This window comes from Muntiacus reevesi, chromosome 6 (genome assembly GCF_963930625.1).
Source record: "Muntiacus reevesi chromosome 6, mMunRee1.1, whole genome shotgun sequence".
Lineage (NCBI taxonomy): Eukaryota > Metazoa > Chordata > Mammalia > Artiodactyla > Cervidae > Muntiacus > Muntiacus reevesi.
The window spans coordinates 61896873-61915163 of record NC_089254.1 but is presented as its reverse complement, the minus strand read 5'-3'; the positions used below and the strand labels follow the sequence as shown (position 1 = coordinate 61915163).

General features: G+C 52.5%; 1 protein-coding gene across 1 annotated transcript in view; it reads left to right on the top strand.

Annotated features, from left to right (window-relative positions):
- The window catches only part of ADCYAP1R1 (ADCYAP receptor type I), a 57103-nt gene that overhangs the window by 19690 nt on the left and 19122 nt on the right, over positions 1-18291 (top strand). Inside the window, exons 4-12 of the mRNA XM_065939191.1 lie at positions 8690-8797; positions 10820-10840; positions 12087-12128; positions 14600-14709; positions 15331-15428; positions 15914-16046; positions 16964-17117; positions 17535-17595; positions 18161-18230. Of these exons, the coding sequence (XP_065795263.1) occupies positions 8690-8797; positions 10820-10840; positions 12087-12128; positions 14600-14709; positions 15331-15428; positions 15914-16046; positions 16964-17117; positions 17535-17595; positions 18161-18230 (797 nt within the window). The remainder of the gene's footprint in view (positions 1-8689; positions 8798-10819; positions 10841-12086; positions 12129-14599; positions 14710-15330; positions 15429-15913; positions 16047-16963; positions 17118-17534; positions 17596-18160; positions 18231-18291) is intronic.

The following is an 18291-nucleotide window of genomic DNA, read 5'->3' as shown; positions in this document are numbered from 1 at the left end:
ACCAGTCCCTATCCTCCAAGAGCAATGTCATGAGCATACACTCAGGTATGGCTGAAAGGGGCTTATGACTAGAAAGCTGCTCCTCTGACACTATCACTCAGGTTATTCCCAGGATTTTAGGAGCTCTATGCCCGAGTGCCAGAGAATTGATGCTTTTGAAATACGGTGCTGGAGAAGACTCTTGAGAGTCCCTTGGATGGCAAGGAGATCAAGCCAGTCAATCCTAAAGGAAATCAACGCTGAATATTCATTGGAAGGACTAATGCTAAAGCTGAAATCCAGTACTTTGCCACTTGATGCAAATAACTGACTCATTGGAAAAGACCCTGATGCTGATGCTGGGAAAGATTAAAGGCGAAAAGAGAAAGGGCCAGCAGAGGATGAGATGATTAGTATCACTGACTCAATGGACATGAGTTTGAGCAAACTCTGGGGGATTGCAAAGGACAGAGGAGCCTAGTGTGCTGTAGTCCATGGCGTCACAAAGAGTCGGACACAACTTAGTGACTGAACAGCACCAAACCGTCAGGAATCCGGGATGAAGAACAAATGTGTAATTCTTATTATATCACAATATCATAGTCTCACAATATCAGAGTCATTGTGATTTATTATATCCCAATATCAAATTTATTTTATCACAATATCATAGTCTCCTAAACCCAGACACTGGACTTGGGCTCTAAGGTTTGGGTTCTACTTTTAGGCTTCCTACATGCTCTGGTGCCACAGGAATTATCCCACTAGGATCTTCAGTCTACGGAGGGAAGGCAGGTCAGGAACCAGGAGGGCTTGTAGAGTGTGGTGGGCCATGGGGCAAGTGAGGGGACCTTGGCAGATGTCCTGTTGAGGATGTCTGTCCTGGCATTGGGGCCAGGGAAGGCAGCCCCAGCCTCCTGGCCATCCTTCCCAGATCCCAGCAGGTCCTGAGTGACTCTCTTCCAGATCTGAGCGCTAATCATTCAAGGAGTTGGGAGACCGCTCAGTCGCCCAGCCCTTGATGTGCTAAATGTGAAACTGAGTCAGGCTGGAGGGTGTGGAGACTTGCCAGAATCATGCTGTGAGCCCTTGGCAAACCTCGAGTTTGTGACACCCTGTCGATGTGGAGGGGGCGCCTGTCCTTTCCCTCCCACTGCCCTCAAATGAGAACTTCTCAAATTTGTTTTCTCCCCCACTGTAGCCCTGGGCCTAATGAGTGCTGGCACATGCTAGCTGCTCAGTAAACAGTTGTTGGGAGAATGGATCCCTCACTGCCTTCATGTCTCTGACCTTCAACCTGGGAACCCTCCCCCATTGTGCCACCTACACCTGAGCCCCTCGGCCCTTGTGACTATGTTCCCTCGCTCATCTAACAAGTTCTGGGCCTTGGGAACATCAGCTGGCAGAAGCAGCTGGCTGTGCCAGGGCCTAGTGTTCCACATTAAGGAACATCTGTTGGCGAGGGCTCCCAGGGTGTGGGCCATACACAGCCACGCTCCATGGCCATCATGTGGTCAGCACGGGCCATGTTGCCCAAAGATGTACTGTTAGGTCTCTTCCAAGGACATGTTGTCATGACTAGCCACGTGTAGGGGGGAGTCCTGCTGTAATGGGTGGACAAGAGTCATCAGTAACAGGCTTGGGACCCATCTCCCTTCATGTGGCCCTCAGAATCTTCATCATCTTGGTTTGTCATCCTCAGAGCTTTCTGTGATGCTTCTAGCTCCTAAATGCAGTCATTCTGGAAGCAGTATACTATGGGCTAATGTGACTGCATGCGAGTTCTGAAGTTGTTGTTCAATCACTAAGTCGTGTCTGACTCTTTGTGACCCCACGGACTGCAGCACGACAAGCTCCTCTGTCCTCCACTATCTCCCGGGGTTTGCTCACACTCATGTCCATTGAGTCAGTGATGCTATCTAACCATTCTAAAGTAGCCAGGTCTGAATTCTAAGAGATAGGGGTTTTTTTGCACATGGCAACCTTGGACACTTTCTGATCTCAACATGACCCGAAAGTCAGCCATCGGCCCCAACAGAGTGGCTGTGAGCTCAGGAGGCCCACCCCAAGCCCCCACCACTGCCCAGTGCCTGCCAGGCTTCCTCTGTGTCTGCCCAGTGACCCTCCACCGGCCTTGCTCACCTGCTTGGGCTCTATTTCATCTCTCTGCCTAGGTCTGTCTCAGGGGAATGATTCCCAGGGGTACCTAAGTGAAATAATGAGATTAGTGGTAATAACAATGGTGACCAGGCACTGAGTGAGTCTGCCTTTCTTCCGACAACTTTTCATGTATGAACTCATTAATCCTTCCCATAGCCCTGGGGGTGGGACAGGCACAGGCTGTCTTGTACCTGGCAGAGGAGCCCTCCAAAGTCTGATTTAGAGCCTGCTCAGCCAGGTGTGGTCCCTTTCCTGGAAGTCTGCACTCTGCCGTCGGACAGACCACATATTGCCTCCCATCTGTGCCTTTGCCCCTCTGTCATGATTATATCACTACATGCACTTCCTCTGCCCACCTGGAAGACGTGGCGTTCCCTGCTCCTCTCATGTTGTGTCCTTTCCCTGACTGACCTCTCACCCCGTGGCCTCGCCCATGCCCATGTGCTGGGGTGTAGAGCAAGGACCAGGCTTCAGGGATTGTGCTAAGGAGCTGAGGTGATAGGGCCACTGGCTGGCGCTCACCCATAGTGGTGGCTGTGTGACCTGGTCAGATCTTTCTTTGGAAGAGCTTGTGGTCACAGGTGTGTGGGGATGAGTGAAGAGACCAGTGGGGAAGCTGTAACCAGGGTCCTAGGGAAAAGTGGTCTGCTCTTGACCAGGTGGAGGTGCAAGGATAGAGAGTAGGATAAGTGAAAAGTGAAAGTGAAGTCACTCAGTCGTGTACGACTCTTTGCGACCCTGTGGACTGTAGCCTACCAGGCTCCTCCATCCATGGAATTCTCCAGGCAAGAATACTGGAATGGGTTACCATTTCCTTCTCCAGGGGATCTTCCCGACCCAGGGATCGAACCCGGGTCTCCTTCATTGGAGGCAGATGCTTTAACCTCTGAGTCACCAGGGAACACAAATATTGGACTCTCAGACCAGCAGGACTTGGTGACCAATTGGCTATGGAGCACGAAGGAAAAGGTGACAAGTGAGAGTGATTCCAGGGCTCCAACTGGGGCTGAGGCAGGAGATCAGGTTTTGTAGGAGATGCTCAGTTGAGTCTTAGACAGGCTGGGTGTGGATTGTCTTGGGCCTTTCAAGGTGGGGATATCCAGCAGGCACCTGGCTGTGACAGGCAGTCCTCAGGTTGTGCAGGAGACATGCTTGGGAGTTGGGTGTATAATTCTGTCAGGAAGCCCTTGAGCCTGGTTCAGTTCAATTCATTTCACTGATTCAGCCGTGTCTCACTCTTTGCAACCCCATGGACTGCAGCATGCCAGGCTTCCCTGTCCATCACCAATTCCTGGAGCTTGCTTAAGCTCATGTTCATCGATTCAGTGTTGCCATCCAACCATCTCATCCTTTGTTGTCCCGTTCTCCTCCTGCCCTCAATCTTTCCCAGCATCAGGTCTTTTCTAATGAGTCAGTTCTTTGTATCAGGTGGCCAAACTATTGGAGCTTCAGCTTCAGTATCAGTTCTTCCAATGAATATTCAGGATTGATTTCCTTTAGGATGGACTGATTGGATCTCCTTGCAGTCCAAGGGACTCTCAAGAGTCTTCTCCAACACCACCGTTCAGAAGCATCAATTCTTTGGCACTCAGCTTTCTTTATGGTCTCTCATAAAGAAGGCAATGGCACCCCACTCCAGTACTCTTGCCTGGAAAATCCCATAGGCAGAGGAGCCTGGTGGGCTGCAGTCCATGGGGTTGCGAAGAGTCGGACACGACTAAGCAACTTCACTTTCACTTTTCACTTTCATGCATTGGAGAAGGAAATGGCAGCCCACTCCAGTGTTCTTGCCTGGAGAATCCCAGGGACGGCAGAGCCTGGTGGGCTGCCGTCTGTGGGGTTGCACAGAGTCGGATACGACTGAAGCGACTTAGCATATCCGTATATGACTACTGGAAAAAACACAGCTTTGACTATATAGACCTTTGTCGGTAATGTCTCTGCTTTTTAATAAGATGTCTAGGTTTGTCATAACTTTTCTTCCAAGAAGAAAAGTTTTCTTTCTTTAATTTTACTTGCTCCTTGGAAGAAAAGCTTTGAGTCTGTTGATCTCGTCTAAGATGAGTGGAGCAAAGGGTCGAGGGCAGGACAGATGCAAGCCCCTGCATTCAGTCAGATGGGGCCCAGTCAGTAAGGGTGATGAGGTCAGTAAGGTCAAGAGGCCTCCCAGTGGAGAGGAGGGATGAAGTCAGACGAGGGGTGAAGCATGAAGGGGATGTGAGGATGGAGTGACAAGGAGTGCAGAGAACAACACCAGGAGGCTGGTAGGGGCTGGAAGGAGTGTGGGCACAGGGGTAGGAGGATCTACTGAGTGCCCCAAATCTGAAAATCTAGCCTTCAAACTTGACTTCTTCCTCCTCCTGGGCAGCTCACGTGCTGTGAGTCACTGTCTTAACAATTCCTAAAGAGCTCTGAGTTTGTCCTTACTCCTCTCCATCCCTCGGTGCTCACCTGATCTGGGCGTGGGTCCCCACCATGGTGGCCTCTGAGGGGGTCCCTGTGTCCTGTCCCTTTGTGCTCCGAGTCCTTTCATAGTCCGGGGGCTTGGCTGTGTAGGTCTCTATCTGGCTGACTGTGCTCTCCTCCCCAACCCCATCTGACCAGTTTGTGCTCCTCCTTCAGGTTCCTCCTTCATTTTCACTCCATCTCTCTGCTCCAGGCCTGTCCTGAAAGGCAGTGGGTGGCCGGGGCACGGGGTAGTGTTGGCAATGGAACATCCTCAGGCCAGCCAGTTCCTGCCTCTCCCTCCACCCAGGAGGTTGATCTGAAGCTGGACCTCACAGTGATGTGGAGCCTGGGGGTGTGGAAGAGCTCATGCAGGGTGCTATGTGTGTGTGCTGTGTGTGTGCTCCATTTGTGCTCTGTATGTGTCTGTGCTCTATGTGTGTGTGCTCTGTGTGTGTGTGCTCTGTGTGTATGCGCACTCTGTATGTATGCTCTGTGTGTATGCTGTGTGTGTGTCCTCTATGTGAGTGTGTGTGCTCTGTGTGTGTGCTCTATGTGTATGTGATCTGTGTGTGTATGCTCTGTGTGTGTGTGCTCTGTGAGTATGTGTGCTCTGTGACTGTGTGTGCTCTATGTGACTGTGTGTGCTCTGTGTGTGTGTTCTCTATGTGAGTGTGTGTGCTCTATGTGTGTGTGCTCTGTGTGTGTCTGTGCTTTGTGTTTGTGTGTACTATCTGTGTGTGTGTTGTGTGTGCTCTGTGAGTATGTGTGCTCTGTGACTGTGTGTGCTCTATGTGACTGTGTGTGCTCTGTGTGTGTGTTCTCTATGTGAGTGTGTGTGCTCTATGTGACTGTGTGTGCTCTGTGTGTGTGTTCTCTATGTGAGTGTGTGTGCTCTATGTGTGTGTGCTCTGTGTGTGTCTGTGCTTTGTGTTTGTGTGTACTATCTGTGTGTGTGTTGTGTGTGCTCTGTGAGTGTGTGTGCTCTGTGAGTGTGTGTGCTCTGTGTGTGTGCTGTGTGTGTATGCTCTGTGTGTGTGTGTATGCTCTGTGTGTGCTATGTGAGTGTGTGTGTATGCTCTGTGTGTGTGCTCTGTGTGTGTGCTCTGTGTGAGTGTGTGTGCTCTATGTGAGTGTGTGTGCTCTGTGTGTGTGCTCTGTGTGTGTGCGCTCTGTGTGTGTGTGCTCTGTGACTGTGTGTGCTCTATGTGACTGTGTGTGCTCTGTGTGTGCTCTGTGTATGTGTGCTCTGTGTGTGTGCTCTATGTGTGTGTGCTCTGTGTGTGTGTGCTCTGTGTGTGCTCTGTGTGTGTGTGCTCTGTGTGTGCTCTGTGTGTGTGCTCTGTGACTGTGTGTGCTCTGTGTGACTGTGTGTGCTCTATGTGAGTGTGTGTGCTCTGTGTGTGTGCTCTATGTGTGTGTGCTCTGTGTGTGTGTGCTCTGTGTGTGTGTGCTCTGTGTGTGCTCTGTGTGTGTGTGCTCTGTGTGTGCTCTATGTGACTGTGTGTGCTCTATGTGACTGTGTGTGCTCTGTGTGACTGTGTGTGCTCTGTGTGTGTGTGCTGTGTGTGCATGTGCTGTGTTTATGCTCTGTGTGTGTGTGCTCTGTGTGTGTGTGCTCTGTGTGACTGTGTGTGCTCTGTGTGTGCTCTGTGTGTGTGTGCTGTGTGTGCATGTGCTGTGTTTATGCTCTGTGTGTGTGTGCTCTGTGTGTGTGTGCTCTGTGTGTGCTCTGTGTGTGTGCTCTGTGACTGTGTGTGCTCTATGTGACTGTGTGTGCTCTATGTGACTGTGTGTGCTCTGTGTGACTGTGTGTGCTCTGTGTGTGCTCTGTGTGTGTGTGCTGTGTGTGCATGTGCTGTGTTTATGCTCTGTGTGTGTGTGCTCTGTGTGTGTGTGCTCTGTGTGTGCTCTGTGTGTGTGCTCTGTGACTGTGTGTGCTCTATGTGACTGTGTGTGCTCTATGTGACTGTGTGTGCTCTGTGTGACTGTGTGTGCTCTGTGTGTGCTCTGTGTGTGTGTGCTGTGTGTGCATGTGCTGTGTTTATGCTCTGTGTGTGTGTGCTCTGTGTGTGTGTGCTCTGTGTGTGCTCTGTGTGTGTGCTCTGTGACTGTGTGTGCTCTATGTGACTGTGTGTGCTCTGTGTGTGTGTGCTGTGTGTGCTCTGTGTGTGTGTGCTGTGTGTGCATGTGCTGTGTTTATGCTCTGTGTGTGTGTGCTCTGTGTGTGTGTGCTCTGTGTGTGTGTGCTCTGTGTGTGTGCTCTGTGTGTGTGTGCTCTGTGTGTGCTCTGTGTGTGCTCTGTGACTGTGTGTGCTCTATGTGACTGTGTGTGCTCTATGTGACTGTGTGTGCTCTGTGTGACTGTGTGTGCTCTGTGTGTGCTCTGTGTGTGTGTGCTGTGTGTGCATGTGCTGTGTTTATGCTCTGTGTGTGTGTGCTCTGTGTGTGTGTGTGCTCTGTGTGTGTGTGCTGTGTGTGCATGTGCTGTGTTTATGCTCTGTGTGTGTGTGCTCTGTGTGCTGTGTGTGCTCTGTGTGTGTGTGCTGTGTGTGCATGTGCTGTGTTTATGCTCTGTGTGTGTGTGCTCTGTGTGTGTGTGCTCTGTGTGTGTGTGCTCTGTGTGTGTGTGCTCTGTGTGTGCTCTGTGTGTGCTCTGTGACTGTGTGTGCTCTATGTGACTGTGTGTGCTCTATGTGACTGTGTGTGCTCTGTGTGACTGTGTGTGCTCTGTGTGTGCTCTGTGTGTGTGTGCTGTGTGTGCATGTGCTGTGTTTATGCTCTGTGTGTGTGTGCTCTGTGTGTGTGTGTGCTCTGTGTGTGCTGTGTGTGCTGTTTGTGTACATGCTCTGTGTATGTGTGTGTGTGCTCTATGTGAGTGTATGCACTCTGTGAGTGTGTGTGCTCTGTGTATGCTCTGTTTGTGTGTGTGCTGTGTGTGTGTGTGTGCACTCTATGTGAGTGTGTGTGCTCTGTGAGTGTGTGTGCTCTGCATATGTGTGTGCTCTAGGTGTGCATGCTCTGTGTGTGCATGCCCTGTGTGTGTGCTCTGTGTGTGTGTGCTGTGTGTTTGTGCTCTGTGAGTGTGTGTGCTCTGTGTATGTGTGCTCTGTGTGTATGTGTGTGCTGTGTGTGTGTGTGCTCTATGTGAGTGTGTGCTGTGTGTGTGTGCTCTGTGTGTGTGTATGCTCTTTGTGTGCTGTGTGTGTGTATGCTGTGTGTGTGTGTGCATGCTGTGTATGTCCGTGCTTGTGTGTCTGTGCTCTGTGTGTGTGCTGTGTGTGTGCTGTGTGTGTGCTCTGTGAGTGTGTGTGCTCTGTGAGTGTGTGCATGCTCTGTGTGTGCTCTGTGTGTGTGCTCTGTGAGTGTGTGTGCTCTGTGAGTGTGTGCATGCTCTGTGTGTGCTGTGTGTGTGCTCTGTGAGTGTGTGTATGCTCTGTGTGTGTGTCCGTGCTCTGTGTGTCCGTGCTCTGTGTGTGTGCTCTGTGTGTGCTGTGTGTGTGCTCTGTGAGTGTGTGTACTGTGTGTGTATGCTCTGTGTGTGTGCTCTGTGAGTGTGTGTGCTCTGTGTGTGTGTGCTGTGTGTGTGTATGCTCTGTGTGTGTGCTCTGTGTGTGTGTGCTGTGAGTGTGCTCTGTGTGTGTGCTCTGTGAGTGTATGTGCTCTGTGTGTGTGTGCGTGCTCTGTATGTGTGTGCTCTGTGTGTGTGTGCATGCTTTGTGTGTCCGTGCTCTGTGTATGCTGTGTGTGTGTATGCTCTGCGTGTGTGCTCTGTGAGTGTGTGCATGCTCTGTGTGCTGTGTGTGTATGCTCTGTGTGTGCGCTCTGTGAGTGTGTGTGCTCTGTGTGTGTGTGCTCTGTGTGTGTGCTCTGTGTGTGTGTGCTCTGTGTGTGATGTGTGTGTGTATGCTCTGTGTGTGTGCTCTGTGAGTGTGTGCATGCTCTGTGTATGTGCTGTGTGTGTATGCTCTGTGTGTGCGCTCTGTGAGTGTGTGTGCTCTGTGTGTGTATGCTCTGTGTGTGTGCTCTGTGAGTGTGTGTGCTCTGTGTGTGTGTGTGGGGGGGACTGCTGGATGTGCTCTCACCATGGTTTTCATCCCCACAGGGTGCCCCGGGATGTGGGACAACATCACGTGTTGGAAGCCCGCCCACGTGGGTGAGATGGTCCTCGTCAGTTGCCCTGAACTCTTCCGAATCTTCAACCCAGACCAAGGTGGGTTCCCCCGGGCCTCTTTAGGCTGCACTCGGTCCAGCCTGTTCCCCCAAGTCAGACCCCAGGCGTTCTGGGGGACAAGCATCGAAGACCGGGGGCACCCTGCGGGGAGGTGGTTCCCATTTCAGAGCCCTGAGCTGGTGAGAGGAAATCAGGGACCCCCGTGCACAAAGGGACACAGAAGCACCCCTCACACACAGCAAGGCCCCGTAGAGGCGCGTCATTGTGCTGGGGCAAGGCTAGGCGCTCGGATGTGGGCTCCATCACATAACCCAGCTGGGGACCTTGAGCAGGGCAGTCACCCCTCTGTCCCCCCGTTTCCTAGTCTATCAGATGGGGATGTGGAATGGTGACTGGGAGAATTTAAGTGGAAGTCCCTTAGGAGAACTGGGTGCAGCCTGATGGTCAGTTATAAGTGTGAGCTGATGTTATCACCATGATCACTCATACAGGGAGGCCCAGATGACTGCTCTCCATGGGGAGGGACCTGAGGGGAAAGGGTTCCGAGGGATCTCTCCTTTGGATGTGAGTCTGGTGGGTTCTCCAGGTCTATTTCTGCCTTGGCAGAGACTCATTTGCCCCCCAAAGAAGGCTGGTGTCTGCTTTTAGTGAACATTGACTCTGGGAGGGGCCTGGAGCCAGACTGGGCCTCCACCCCGACTCTGTGGGTGTCCCAGGAAGCAGGGTGGCAAGCTGGGGGGCGCTGAGTTAGGCTGGGCAGAGGGAGATGGAGGGACTGGGCTCTAGGCAGGCGATGTACTGAGAACCACACGTGGACCACCGAGTCCTGGGTTGGGGCCTCGGTTTGAGGAAGGAGGGTAGGGACCCCTGCAGGGACAAGAGGGTCTGAGACACTTGTGTGGCCATGCATGAGTCCCTTGAGATCTGGGCCTCAGCTTCCTCCCTCACCTGCTGAAGGTCTCGGTGAGCGTCCCTCTAGAAGTAGAGAGTCTCCAAGCTGCGTTTCACTCCACTGTCCTCTAGCCCATGTGCCAGAGGCAGAGGCAAATGTTTTCACACCTGAAAGCCCAGCAGCCTTGTTTCTGCCTGCAGGGGAGTCTGCGTGGAGGAGGTGGTGCAGAGGCTGTGTGTTGGGGATGCCTGGCCCCATCTCTGGCTCCCCACCCAGGACTAGAGAAGGCAAGGTCTAGCTATGCTGTCCCCATCTCGCCTCCCTGACTTTCTCTTTGGGCCCGTCAGCCATACCGCCCACCTCCAGAATCTCAATCCAGGCCAGTCCAGTTAAACTCTCCCATCCTGACAGTGGCGTGAGGACTGGATGCAACCCAGAGTAGAACAGAAAGTGCTGAAAGGAGAGGCACAGTGTGAATGGTGGGACGTCACGGGGTGGCAGCCCGGTGATTCAGCCCCGATTCCTAATTCATTCCTATAGAGACCAACTTAATCACTTCCTCCATTCACGTACTCCTTTCATTCAGTCATTTATTTAAAGTTGACAGAGCATCTACTCTGGGTCAGGTACCGTGGCAGGACTACTTTTCCACCACGCACAGAAAAGGTAAAATGAATCAGCAGTAAAATGAAATTTTCTTAAGATATGCTTTCTTTCAGATTCTATGCCTCCCTCTGGCAGTTGCACAATGAATGTGTTATTTACACCTGCCTCTTAATGGTTCATTAAGGCAGGGCCTTTTAGCATCTCCATTCACAAAGTTAGACTTGACTTAAATACTTAGAAAGCTGAGAACCGCAGTTTTCGTTTTATTTCCTGGTTCCCAGGGCTGAATCTCATGCTCGTTGTAATAGTTGCTGCTTTGCAACTGTTGAAGATGCAGGAAGGCAATCTCTCTCCTCCTTTGGAATGCCTCTCTTTCTCAGTAACTGTGCCCTGTTCTTGCAGGAATGGTAGAAGTCTCTAGTAGAACAGTAGAATCCCAGCTTGTAGTTCACAGGCCTCTGGGGCCCCAGGACAGAGGAGGGCACCATCAGCAGGGCTCAGAGCGCAGATTGACTTTAGCCGACCTTGCTCACCTCTGTGTTTTCTCTCTCGCTCTGTTTCAGTCTGGGAGACGGAAACCATCGGTAAGAGGAACCTTGGAGAGGACAGACTGCTGATCATCTGTCCATCTGTCCATCTTCCCATCCAGCAGGAGCCCAGCTGACTATTAGGAGTGGGTGGGGGTAGAACGAGAGGTTCATCAGGGGCTGGGCTCATCCCTCCTTTCCCTGCCCTCTCCCTTTGGCCATCTGGAGGCTGGGGAGACACAGGGAGATGGAGAGATGCAGCCCTTCCTTGGTCTCAGGGTGCTCATGGGCTTGTTTGAGAAGATGGGACTCACCTGTAGAGGGCTCAGCAAGCAAGGACATCTGTGTGCTTTGGCATGAGCTTCTGTGTGTGTGAGCCCATGCCGATACTGACATCCCAGGGCCATGGAGTCGGGATGCTTGGCAGGCTCCGGGGCAGAGGAGACCTAACCAGGTGACATGCAGGCAAACTAACGATGGTGTCAGGGAAGTCTTCCTGGAGGAGGTGACGTGTCAGTTGGACCTTGAAAACAGAATTTTGAAAAGTAGAGGGAAATGGGAGTTCATTGCTAGCAGAGGATTCAGCCTAAAAAAAGGTGGAGGTGGAAATAAAGAATTGGAAGAGAAAGAGAAAAATATGCCTGAGGAGGAAATCTTTGGAGTTTTGGGGTTCCTTTGATGGGAGCGGTTTGTGGGCTGTGATGAAGGGTTGAACACCAAACGAAAAACCCAAGCTCAAAACCCATATTGCTATTTTTTGTCCTTTTTCCTGAAAAGAGCTGGTTAATGAGCTTTTTTTTTTTTTTTTACAAAATAGAAATAGACTCAGAGACAGAAAACAAACTTATGATTATCAAAGAGGAGAGCGGAGGTGGAGGTAGAGATAAATTAGGAGTTTTCCACGAACATATATGCACTATTTTATACAAGTTAGACAAACAACAAGGACAGACAAAAAATAGAAAAGGCCAGTCACCCTCTTCCAGTCCTCTCTCACTCCAGAGGTTCTCCCCTCCTCCGGACAATGTCTTATTTCTATACCCTGTCGTCCAGTGGGGAGAACTGAGTCATGAGCCACCATTAGCATCATAGAAACACAAAGCAAATGGGATGGCCCTGGAAGGTGCAGTGTGTATGTGGCTGCTACGTGCGATGCTTCCTCTTGGCCGAGACCCCACCTCCCCCAGCCCACCATCTCTAGACTAGGGGCAGCTTTGACCTTCTAGGAAGCAGAGTAAGGAGTGGATAGCCCTGGCAAGCTGATGGTCAGGTGTCCCGACTCATGCCCACGTCTGTTTTGCAGGAGAGTTTGGTTTTGCAGACAGTAAATCCTTGGATCTCTCAGGTAAGAGATGAACTGATATTGACCATGGGCTGGCTGGAGGGAGGTCGTCTAACCCGTAAGGTCACAGGGAGGTAACCTGTGAGCTTGGGGACCCCCTTCCAGGATGGGCTATGCCTCTCTGTGGCTCTGTGATCTTTGTTAGCTCACTTTCCTTCTCTGATGAAGTTGTGGATTTTCTCCATGGAAATTTGCATGCAAGTGCTCAGACAGAACACTGTGCATATAATTTCAGGGAAGGACAGATCTCAGTAAAAGAACTCCTTTGATGGAGTTTAAATGGCCCGTGATAGCTTGGAGCTCCCACAAGTAGAACAGTGGTTCTCATACTTTGTGATCACAGTCACCTGTGCTAAGTCACTTCAGTCGTGTCTGACTCTTTGTGGCCCTGTGGACTGTGGCCCACTAGGCTCTTCTGTCCATGAGATTCTCCAGGCAGGAATATTGGAGTGGGTTGCCATTCCCTTCTCCAGCACAGTCACCTATTGGGCTTGTTAAAACAGATTCCTGGACCTCGCCCCCGGAGTCTCTGATAGAGCAGTCTGAGTGGGGCCTGAGAATGTGCATTTTGGCCAGTCTCCCTGGTGATGCTAATGGGCCCGTCTAGGGAGGGCACCCACTTTGAGAACCTCTGCCCTAAGATTCTGTGCTTCTATGAAGTTGCTGGAGCAAAACAGCCTAGTGAAGTAGGCGCAGCCACTGGAGGGTGTTGGCAGTCTGGAGAGTACTCCATCTTCCGGAGATTTCTATCAGAACAATAGACTAGCAGATTCATGGAATAGTTCTAAACAAAAAGGTTTATACTTTTCTGAGCCCACACTATATTTTGAAAAGGGTAAGAAGGAAAATAAAAGAAAGGAAATGGCTTGTATCTCCAGGATACTTTTTTTTAAAAAATGTTTTTCAGCGCAGCTTCCCTTTCCTCTTCCCACCACCCTGATGTGGGCAGAGCAGAGAGGAGACCCAGGAAAGGGAAGGGCTTGGCCACTGCCATGGTCCCCTAGGACGTGCAGACTTTCTGAAAGAAACGTTCAGAGGGACTTGGAAGGAGGTTGCCAGCAGCAACCTGAAACAGATTTGCTGGAAGAAAAAACCATTTGGCATTAAACTGTGGGACAGAAGTGACCTCGTCTCCCTGGGCCTGCTAGACGTCCTCCTTGTGCTGGGTCACATACGACTCAGAATCTGAGCTACAGTAAGAGACCAGTCTCCCCGCTTTGGGCAGAGCTATCTTTATGGCAGGATCACCCACCCTGTGCTGCTTCCCAGAGCCCCAGGAAGTGCATTTCTGACTCTTGGTTGAAAAGAACTGGCCTTGGATCTTCCAACTCAATCAGCAGGACGTGAGGTTGGAAAAGTGTTGGAGTCATCTCTGCTGGCTGCTGCCCTTGTCCCTGTCCAAGTTCCCCACAGATGGCCTTGGCCTCTGAGCAGGGGTTCTTCCAGCAGCATGGATGCTGGAGCCCCTTTTATGCAGATGTCTCTTGTTTATGATTTCCTGGTCCCTGAATCCTGTGAAAGGAAGAGCCACCCCCAGGTGTCCTAATACACCAGGTAAACTCCCAGGAAGCCAGTCGGGGAAGAGGGGTCAGCCTGGGGCCACACTCAGGGGCTGGGCTGGAGGCAGAGGGGGCTGCTGCCTTTTCCCCTCCCCTAGACATCGTGGTTCACCCTTAGACAGTCAGGAGCAGAGAGGATAAAATGAGTAATCATTAAAGGCTAAAAGGCCCCAGGCAGGGTGAAAACCAGACTGGACTCCACTCTGCAGCCAACAAATGACTCCTGCCTCCTCTGGTGTCCTACAAAATGGCCTTTAAAGTCAAGCTAAAGAAAATGAAAGTACATTAGTGATAGGAAACAGACCTCTAAACTTGAAAAGGCAGAAGTCTTTTTTTTTTTTTTTTAACCTGAATATGTATCTTAATAAGATCTGATGCTAGGTTAATGGAGGTCTGGTCCTTGTTAATTAAGCAAGCCACGTGCCCCCTGGATACCGTCGAAGCTGCTGGAAGGCCCAGAACTCCCGGTGAAAGCCTCACCTGGAGCTTCTCCAGATATGATGAGAGCTCCTGCCACACCACTGCCCAAGGAGATTTCTGGGCCAGGAACTCTGGGCCTGGAATCTGCATCTGTGACCCCAGGTCATTCTTGTGCTATTCCAGGGCCTCCAGGAGAGGGTCAGGCCTTTTCCTAGAGGGAAGGAGGCTGGATTCATCCTGGCTCAGTCCTTTCACTCCTTGTTTAGAGATCAGCTTTCATTGGACCCTCCTGCATCCGACATTCTTAGTATAAAGGCTAAGCAATTATTATTTTCACTCAGACACTGGAAGATCTCATGAACCTGCAGCTGCCATGCTTCTCAGATGGACATGTGGATTTCCAGGAATTTCTACTTAAGGAGTAACAGGCCATTAAGAATTTTATACCCCTCTTACATCATTTCTGTGCCTCACCACGTTTTTGTTCTGCTGCAGACATGAGGGTGGTGAGCCGGAATTGCACGGAGGATGGATGGTCAGAGCCATTCCCTCATTATTTCGATGCCTGTGGGTTTGAGGAGTACGAGTCTGAGACTGGGGACCAGGTGAGTATCTGCTGCCCTCCTAAAGGTGGAGGGCTGGGCCCGAGGAGGCAGGTGGAAGCACGTGTCTCCCAGGGGCCCTGACTCCTGATGAAACTGCAGAAACTCGAGTCCCCAGGCAGCATTCATGAGTGCCTGCGGTGTAGCCAGATGCATGCAGGGCAGGACTTTCACTCACTCATTCTTGGCTGAGAAACAACTGTCTTGCTGCCTGAACTCCTCTGGCCCCCACTGCGTGTCCACCATCTCCCTGGTGGCTTTTCCAGGACACCTGCCTTTCTGTGATCCAGCCATTGTGGGGTTAATGTGGGGCCCAGCAGGGGGCCCCCTGGATCCTTCTCCAGGCTAAAGGCTGGCTCCTGCACTGGACCAGCATGTAGCTTCTGCGCAGTGCAGATGGACAGAAGGAGGAGGTGGCTCAGTGGGAATGGGCTTGGGGAGCCTGGGATGGTGGAGGAGCTGATGGGGGAGGGAAGGAGAGGTGATCAACTAGAGAAGAGGGGAAGGAGGAGCTGGGTAGCATGCCCAGAGGTGGGCAGGCCTGGCCTGGGAGACTTGGTGCCGTGCCCGGGGGCCGGGGGCAGGCCCCGCATGGAGCCCTGCATGTCTTGTGCTCTGCTCCAGGATTACTACTACCTGTCGGTGAAGGCCCTGTACACAGTTGGCTACAGCACGTCCCTCGTCACCCTGACGACCGCCATGGTCATCCTGTGTCGTTTCCGGTGAGATTCCCGACAGCCTTCAAGTGATTGCAGCCCACCCCAGCACAGAGCCCTTGCCCTGTGCCTCCCACCCCCAACTCCTGCCCTGGATGTCGGCCCTGGAGGTCTCTTGGAAGGCGTTTCCCCCACCCCTACGATAAGAGGAAACTTGACCCCAGAGAGGACAACTGACTTGTCCACGGCCACACACAGCAAGGCAGACTGTGGGCAGTAGACCTACGCCCCTCGCTTTATCTTCCTGGGCTAGGTGGAGAGAGGTCACAGGAGGGAGCAGTATGGCCTCCCTCCCTCACTGGAGGAAGCAGGTGGTGGGGAGTCTGGGAGTGAGTGAGGGCTTAGGGAGCTGGGAAGAAGGGGTGGTCTAGGTGGACGGCCCCCTTGAGACAAAGCTGTAGAGTCAGCCCGAAGTGGACCCCAGCGTGGAGGGTGGAAGGCTGCGGGGTTCCTGACCTCAAGGCGTCTGTCTTCCCCGCCCGTGGGTGTAGGAAGCTGCACTGCACCCGCAACTTCATCCACATGAACCTCTTCGTGTCGTTTATGCTGAGGGCCATCTCCGTCTTCATCAAAGACTGGATCCTCTACGCTGAGCAGGACAGCAATCACTGTTTCCTCTCCACTGTGAGTGCACTGAACCCTGCCGTGATTGGTCCTGCCTGCAGTGCCCCGCTGTCCAGGTGTTTTCCTGCAGGTTGAGTTGTTGGCCCCCGTGAACACAGAAACCCAGGGATGACCGTGAGGTTACTAGCAGCGGGTGAGACCCCGGCTTGACGTCACTTCCTGTTCCTTGGCCTGTGGGTGTACTTGGCAGCGCAGTTGAGGCAGGTCAGGTGGAGATGTCAAGTCCCACTGGACTAAGGAGGGGACTTGACTCAGAGAGAGGACTGGCTTGGTCAGTGCTGCTTTGGCCCAGGACGGAGCCAAGGGGCTGATTGACTGGGGTTCCCTCCACACCACCTACCCAGTTCTGATAGCTTTGGAAGTAAGCAGAAAAGACAGGCTTTGATGGGGGCAGGATGAGAGAACAGCCCAGAGCACAACGCCTTGGCCTGAAAGGGCACACATGGAGGCAAGTGTCTGTGAGACTTCTGGGAGGGCCAAGGGTACCCTATTTACCTATGTGATATCTGAACCCTTTATTGTACCAAGGAGGCTTCTTCAGTATCCTCTCTATTCTCCTCATCTATGGGGGCTGGGGAAGGGGCAGAAAGTGGGGCTGAGGAAGGGGCAAAAAGCAGGGCAGAGTGAGCCTGGCGAGAAGAGAGGGTTCTGTGTGCACCCCTTGACCCCACCCCATCCCCATCCTTTTCTTACATATGCAGAGCTGCCTCCATGGGCAGCTTTGATTCAGACTCATAGGATGCTGCAGTTTTAGATTCTGAATCCAGGAATGTTGAGTCTTTCAGACCTTTGGGATGTTTAAGCCGGAGATGCCTAAGCTAAGGGCCCTCAGGATTCCCCCTGGTCCTGCTGGGCTGGATTTTCCAGGTTCGATGGGGACTTGCACCCCACCCTCCTCCTCCCCACTCGCCCTGCAGGTGGAATGCAAGGCCGTGATGGTTTTTTTCCACTACTGCGTCGTATCCAACTACTTCTGGCTGTTCATCGAGGGCCTGTATCTCTTCACCCTGCTGGTGGAGACCTTCTTCCCTGAGAGGAGATATTTCTACTGGTACATCATCATTGGCTGGGGTAGGTCTCTGATTGTGAACTGGACAGGTTCAGGCCCCATGACCAGGATGTCCTTCGTCCCACCATCCGGGAGTATCGGTCAGAGGAGGGAAGCAGAGGGAGGTGCTGCCCTGCCTCATAGCTATGGCATACTGCTGAATCTTGAATACTTTCTTGCTCTTCTACATGTAGAGAGCTGAGGGAGGGGATATGCTCAGGGAGGCAAGGTAGCCCAGGGTCTGAGGGAGATATGGACCCCCAGAAGGCCTGGGTGTGAGGGACAGTTAGGGTCCCCAGGACGCCAGGTCTGAGAGGGAGATACGCCCCATGGACCCCATGTCTGAGGGGTCCACTGGCCCCCAGAAGCCCCAGGTCTGAGGCGGATACTGGGCCTATTAGTTTTCCTGTTATCATGGGGCTCCTTTCCTTTCTGTGCAGGGACGCCGACGGTGTGTGTGTCCGTGTGGGCTATGCTGAGGCTCTACTTTGACGACACAGGGTGAGTACATGCTCAAAGCCAGGGCTGGGGCCCCAGGCAGCCTGTCATTAACGCCCTGAACTTCATGTTGACTGTCTCAGACAAACCATCCGATGCCGGGCCTGGCTACACCACCAGCCCTGGGCACTGACTATGCCCTGAGCCCACTGTGGCTGGACGCACCCTGCCACATCTCAACTGGGGCCCCGTGAGGGAGTGCACAAGGTTTCAGAGCCCTGCTCTTCCTCTGGGCTCCGCTCTGAGTGACTGCTCTCCTTTCAGGGAGGAGGGGAGGAACATTGAGGCTGGGATAGCATCCCCAAGAACCTGAGGTCTCAAGGGGGAATGTGGCCCTTGCCCAGGAGCCCATCAGTGCCCTGACTCCTGGGCTCCAATCGCTGCCTTGACAGTGGAGCAGAAGAGAGAACCAAAGCACTGGGGCCAGGATTGGGCTTGGGGGTACAGGCCCTCAGCACTCCTTTCAGCCAGCCCCCTTCAGAGCCACAGGGGGGGACGTGCCACCCCGTCGTCTTGCAGGGCTCCCCGCTCCCAAGCATCATCTCTCTTCTTTCTGCCTGTCTCACAGCTGCTGGGATATGAATGACAACACGGCTCTGTGGTGGGTGATCAAAGGCCCTGTAGTTGGCTCCATAATGGTGAGTGTGCTTGGGACAAGAAGCAGGAGAGAGACAGAAGTCTGGGCTGAAAGGTCTGGGG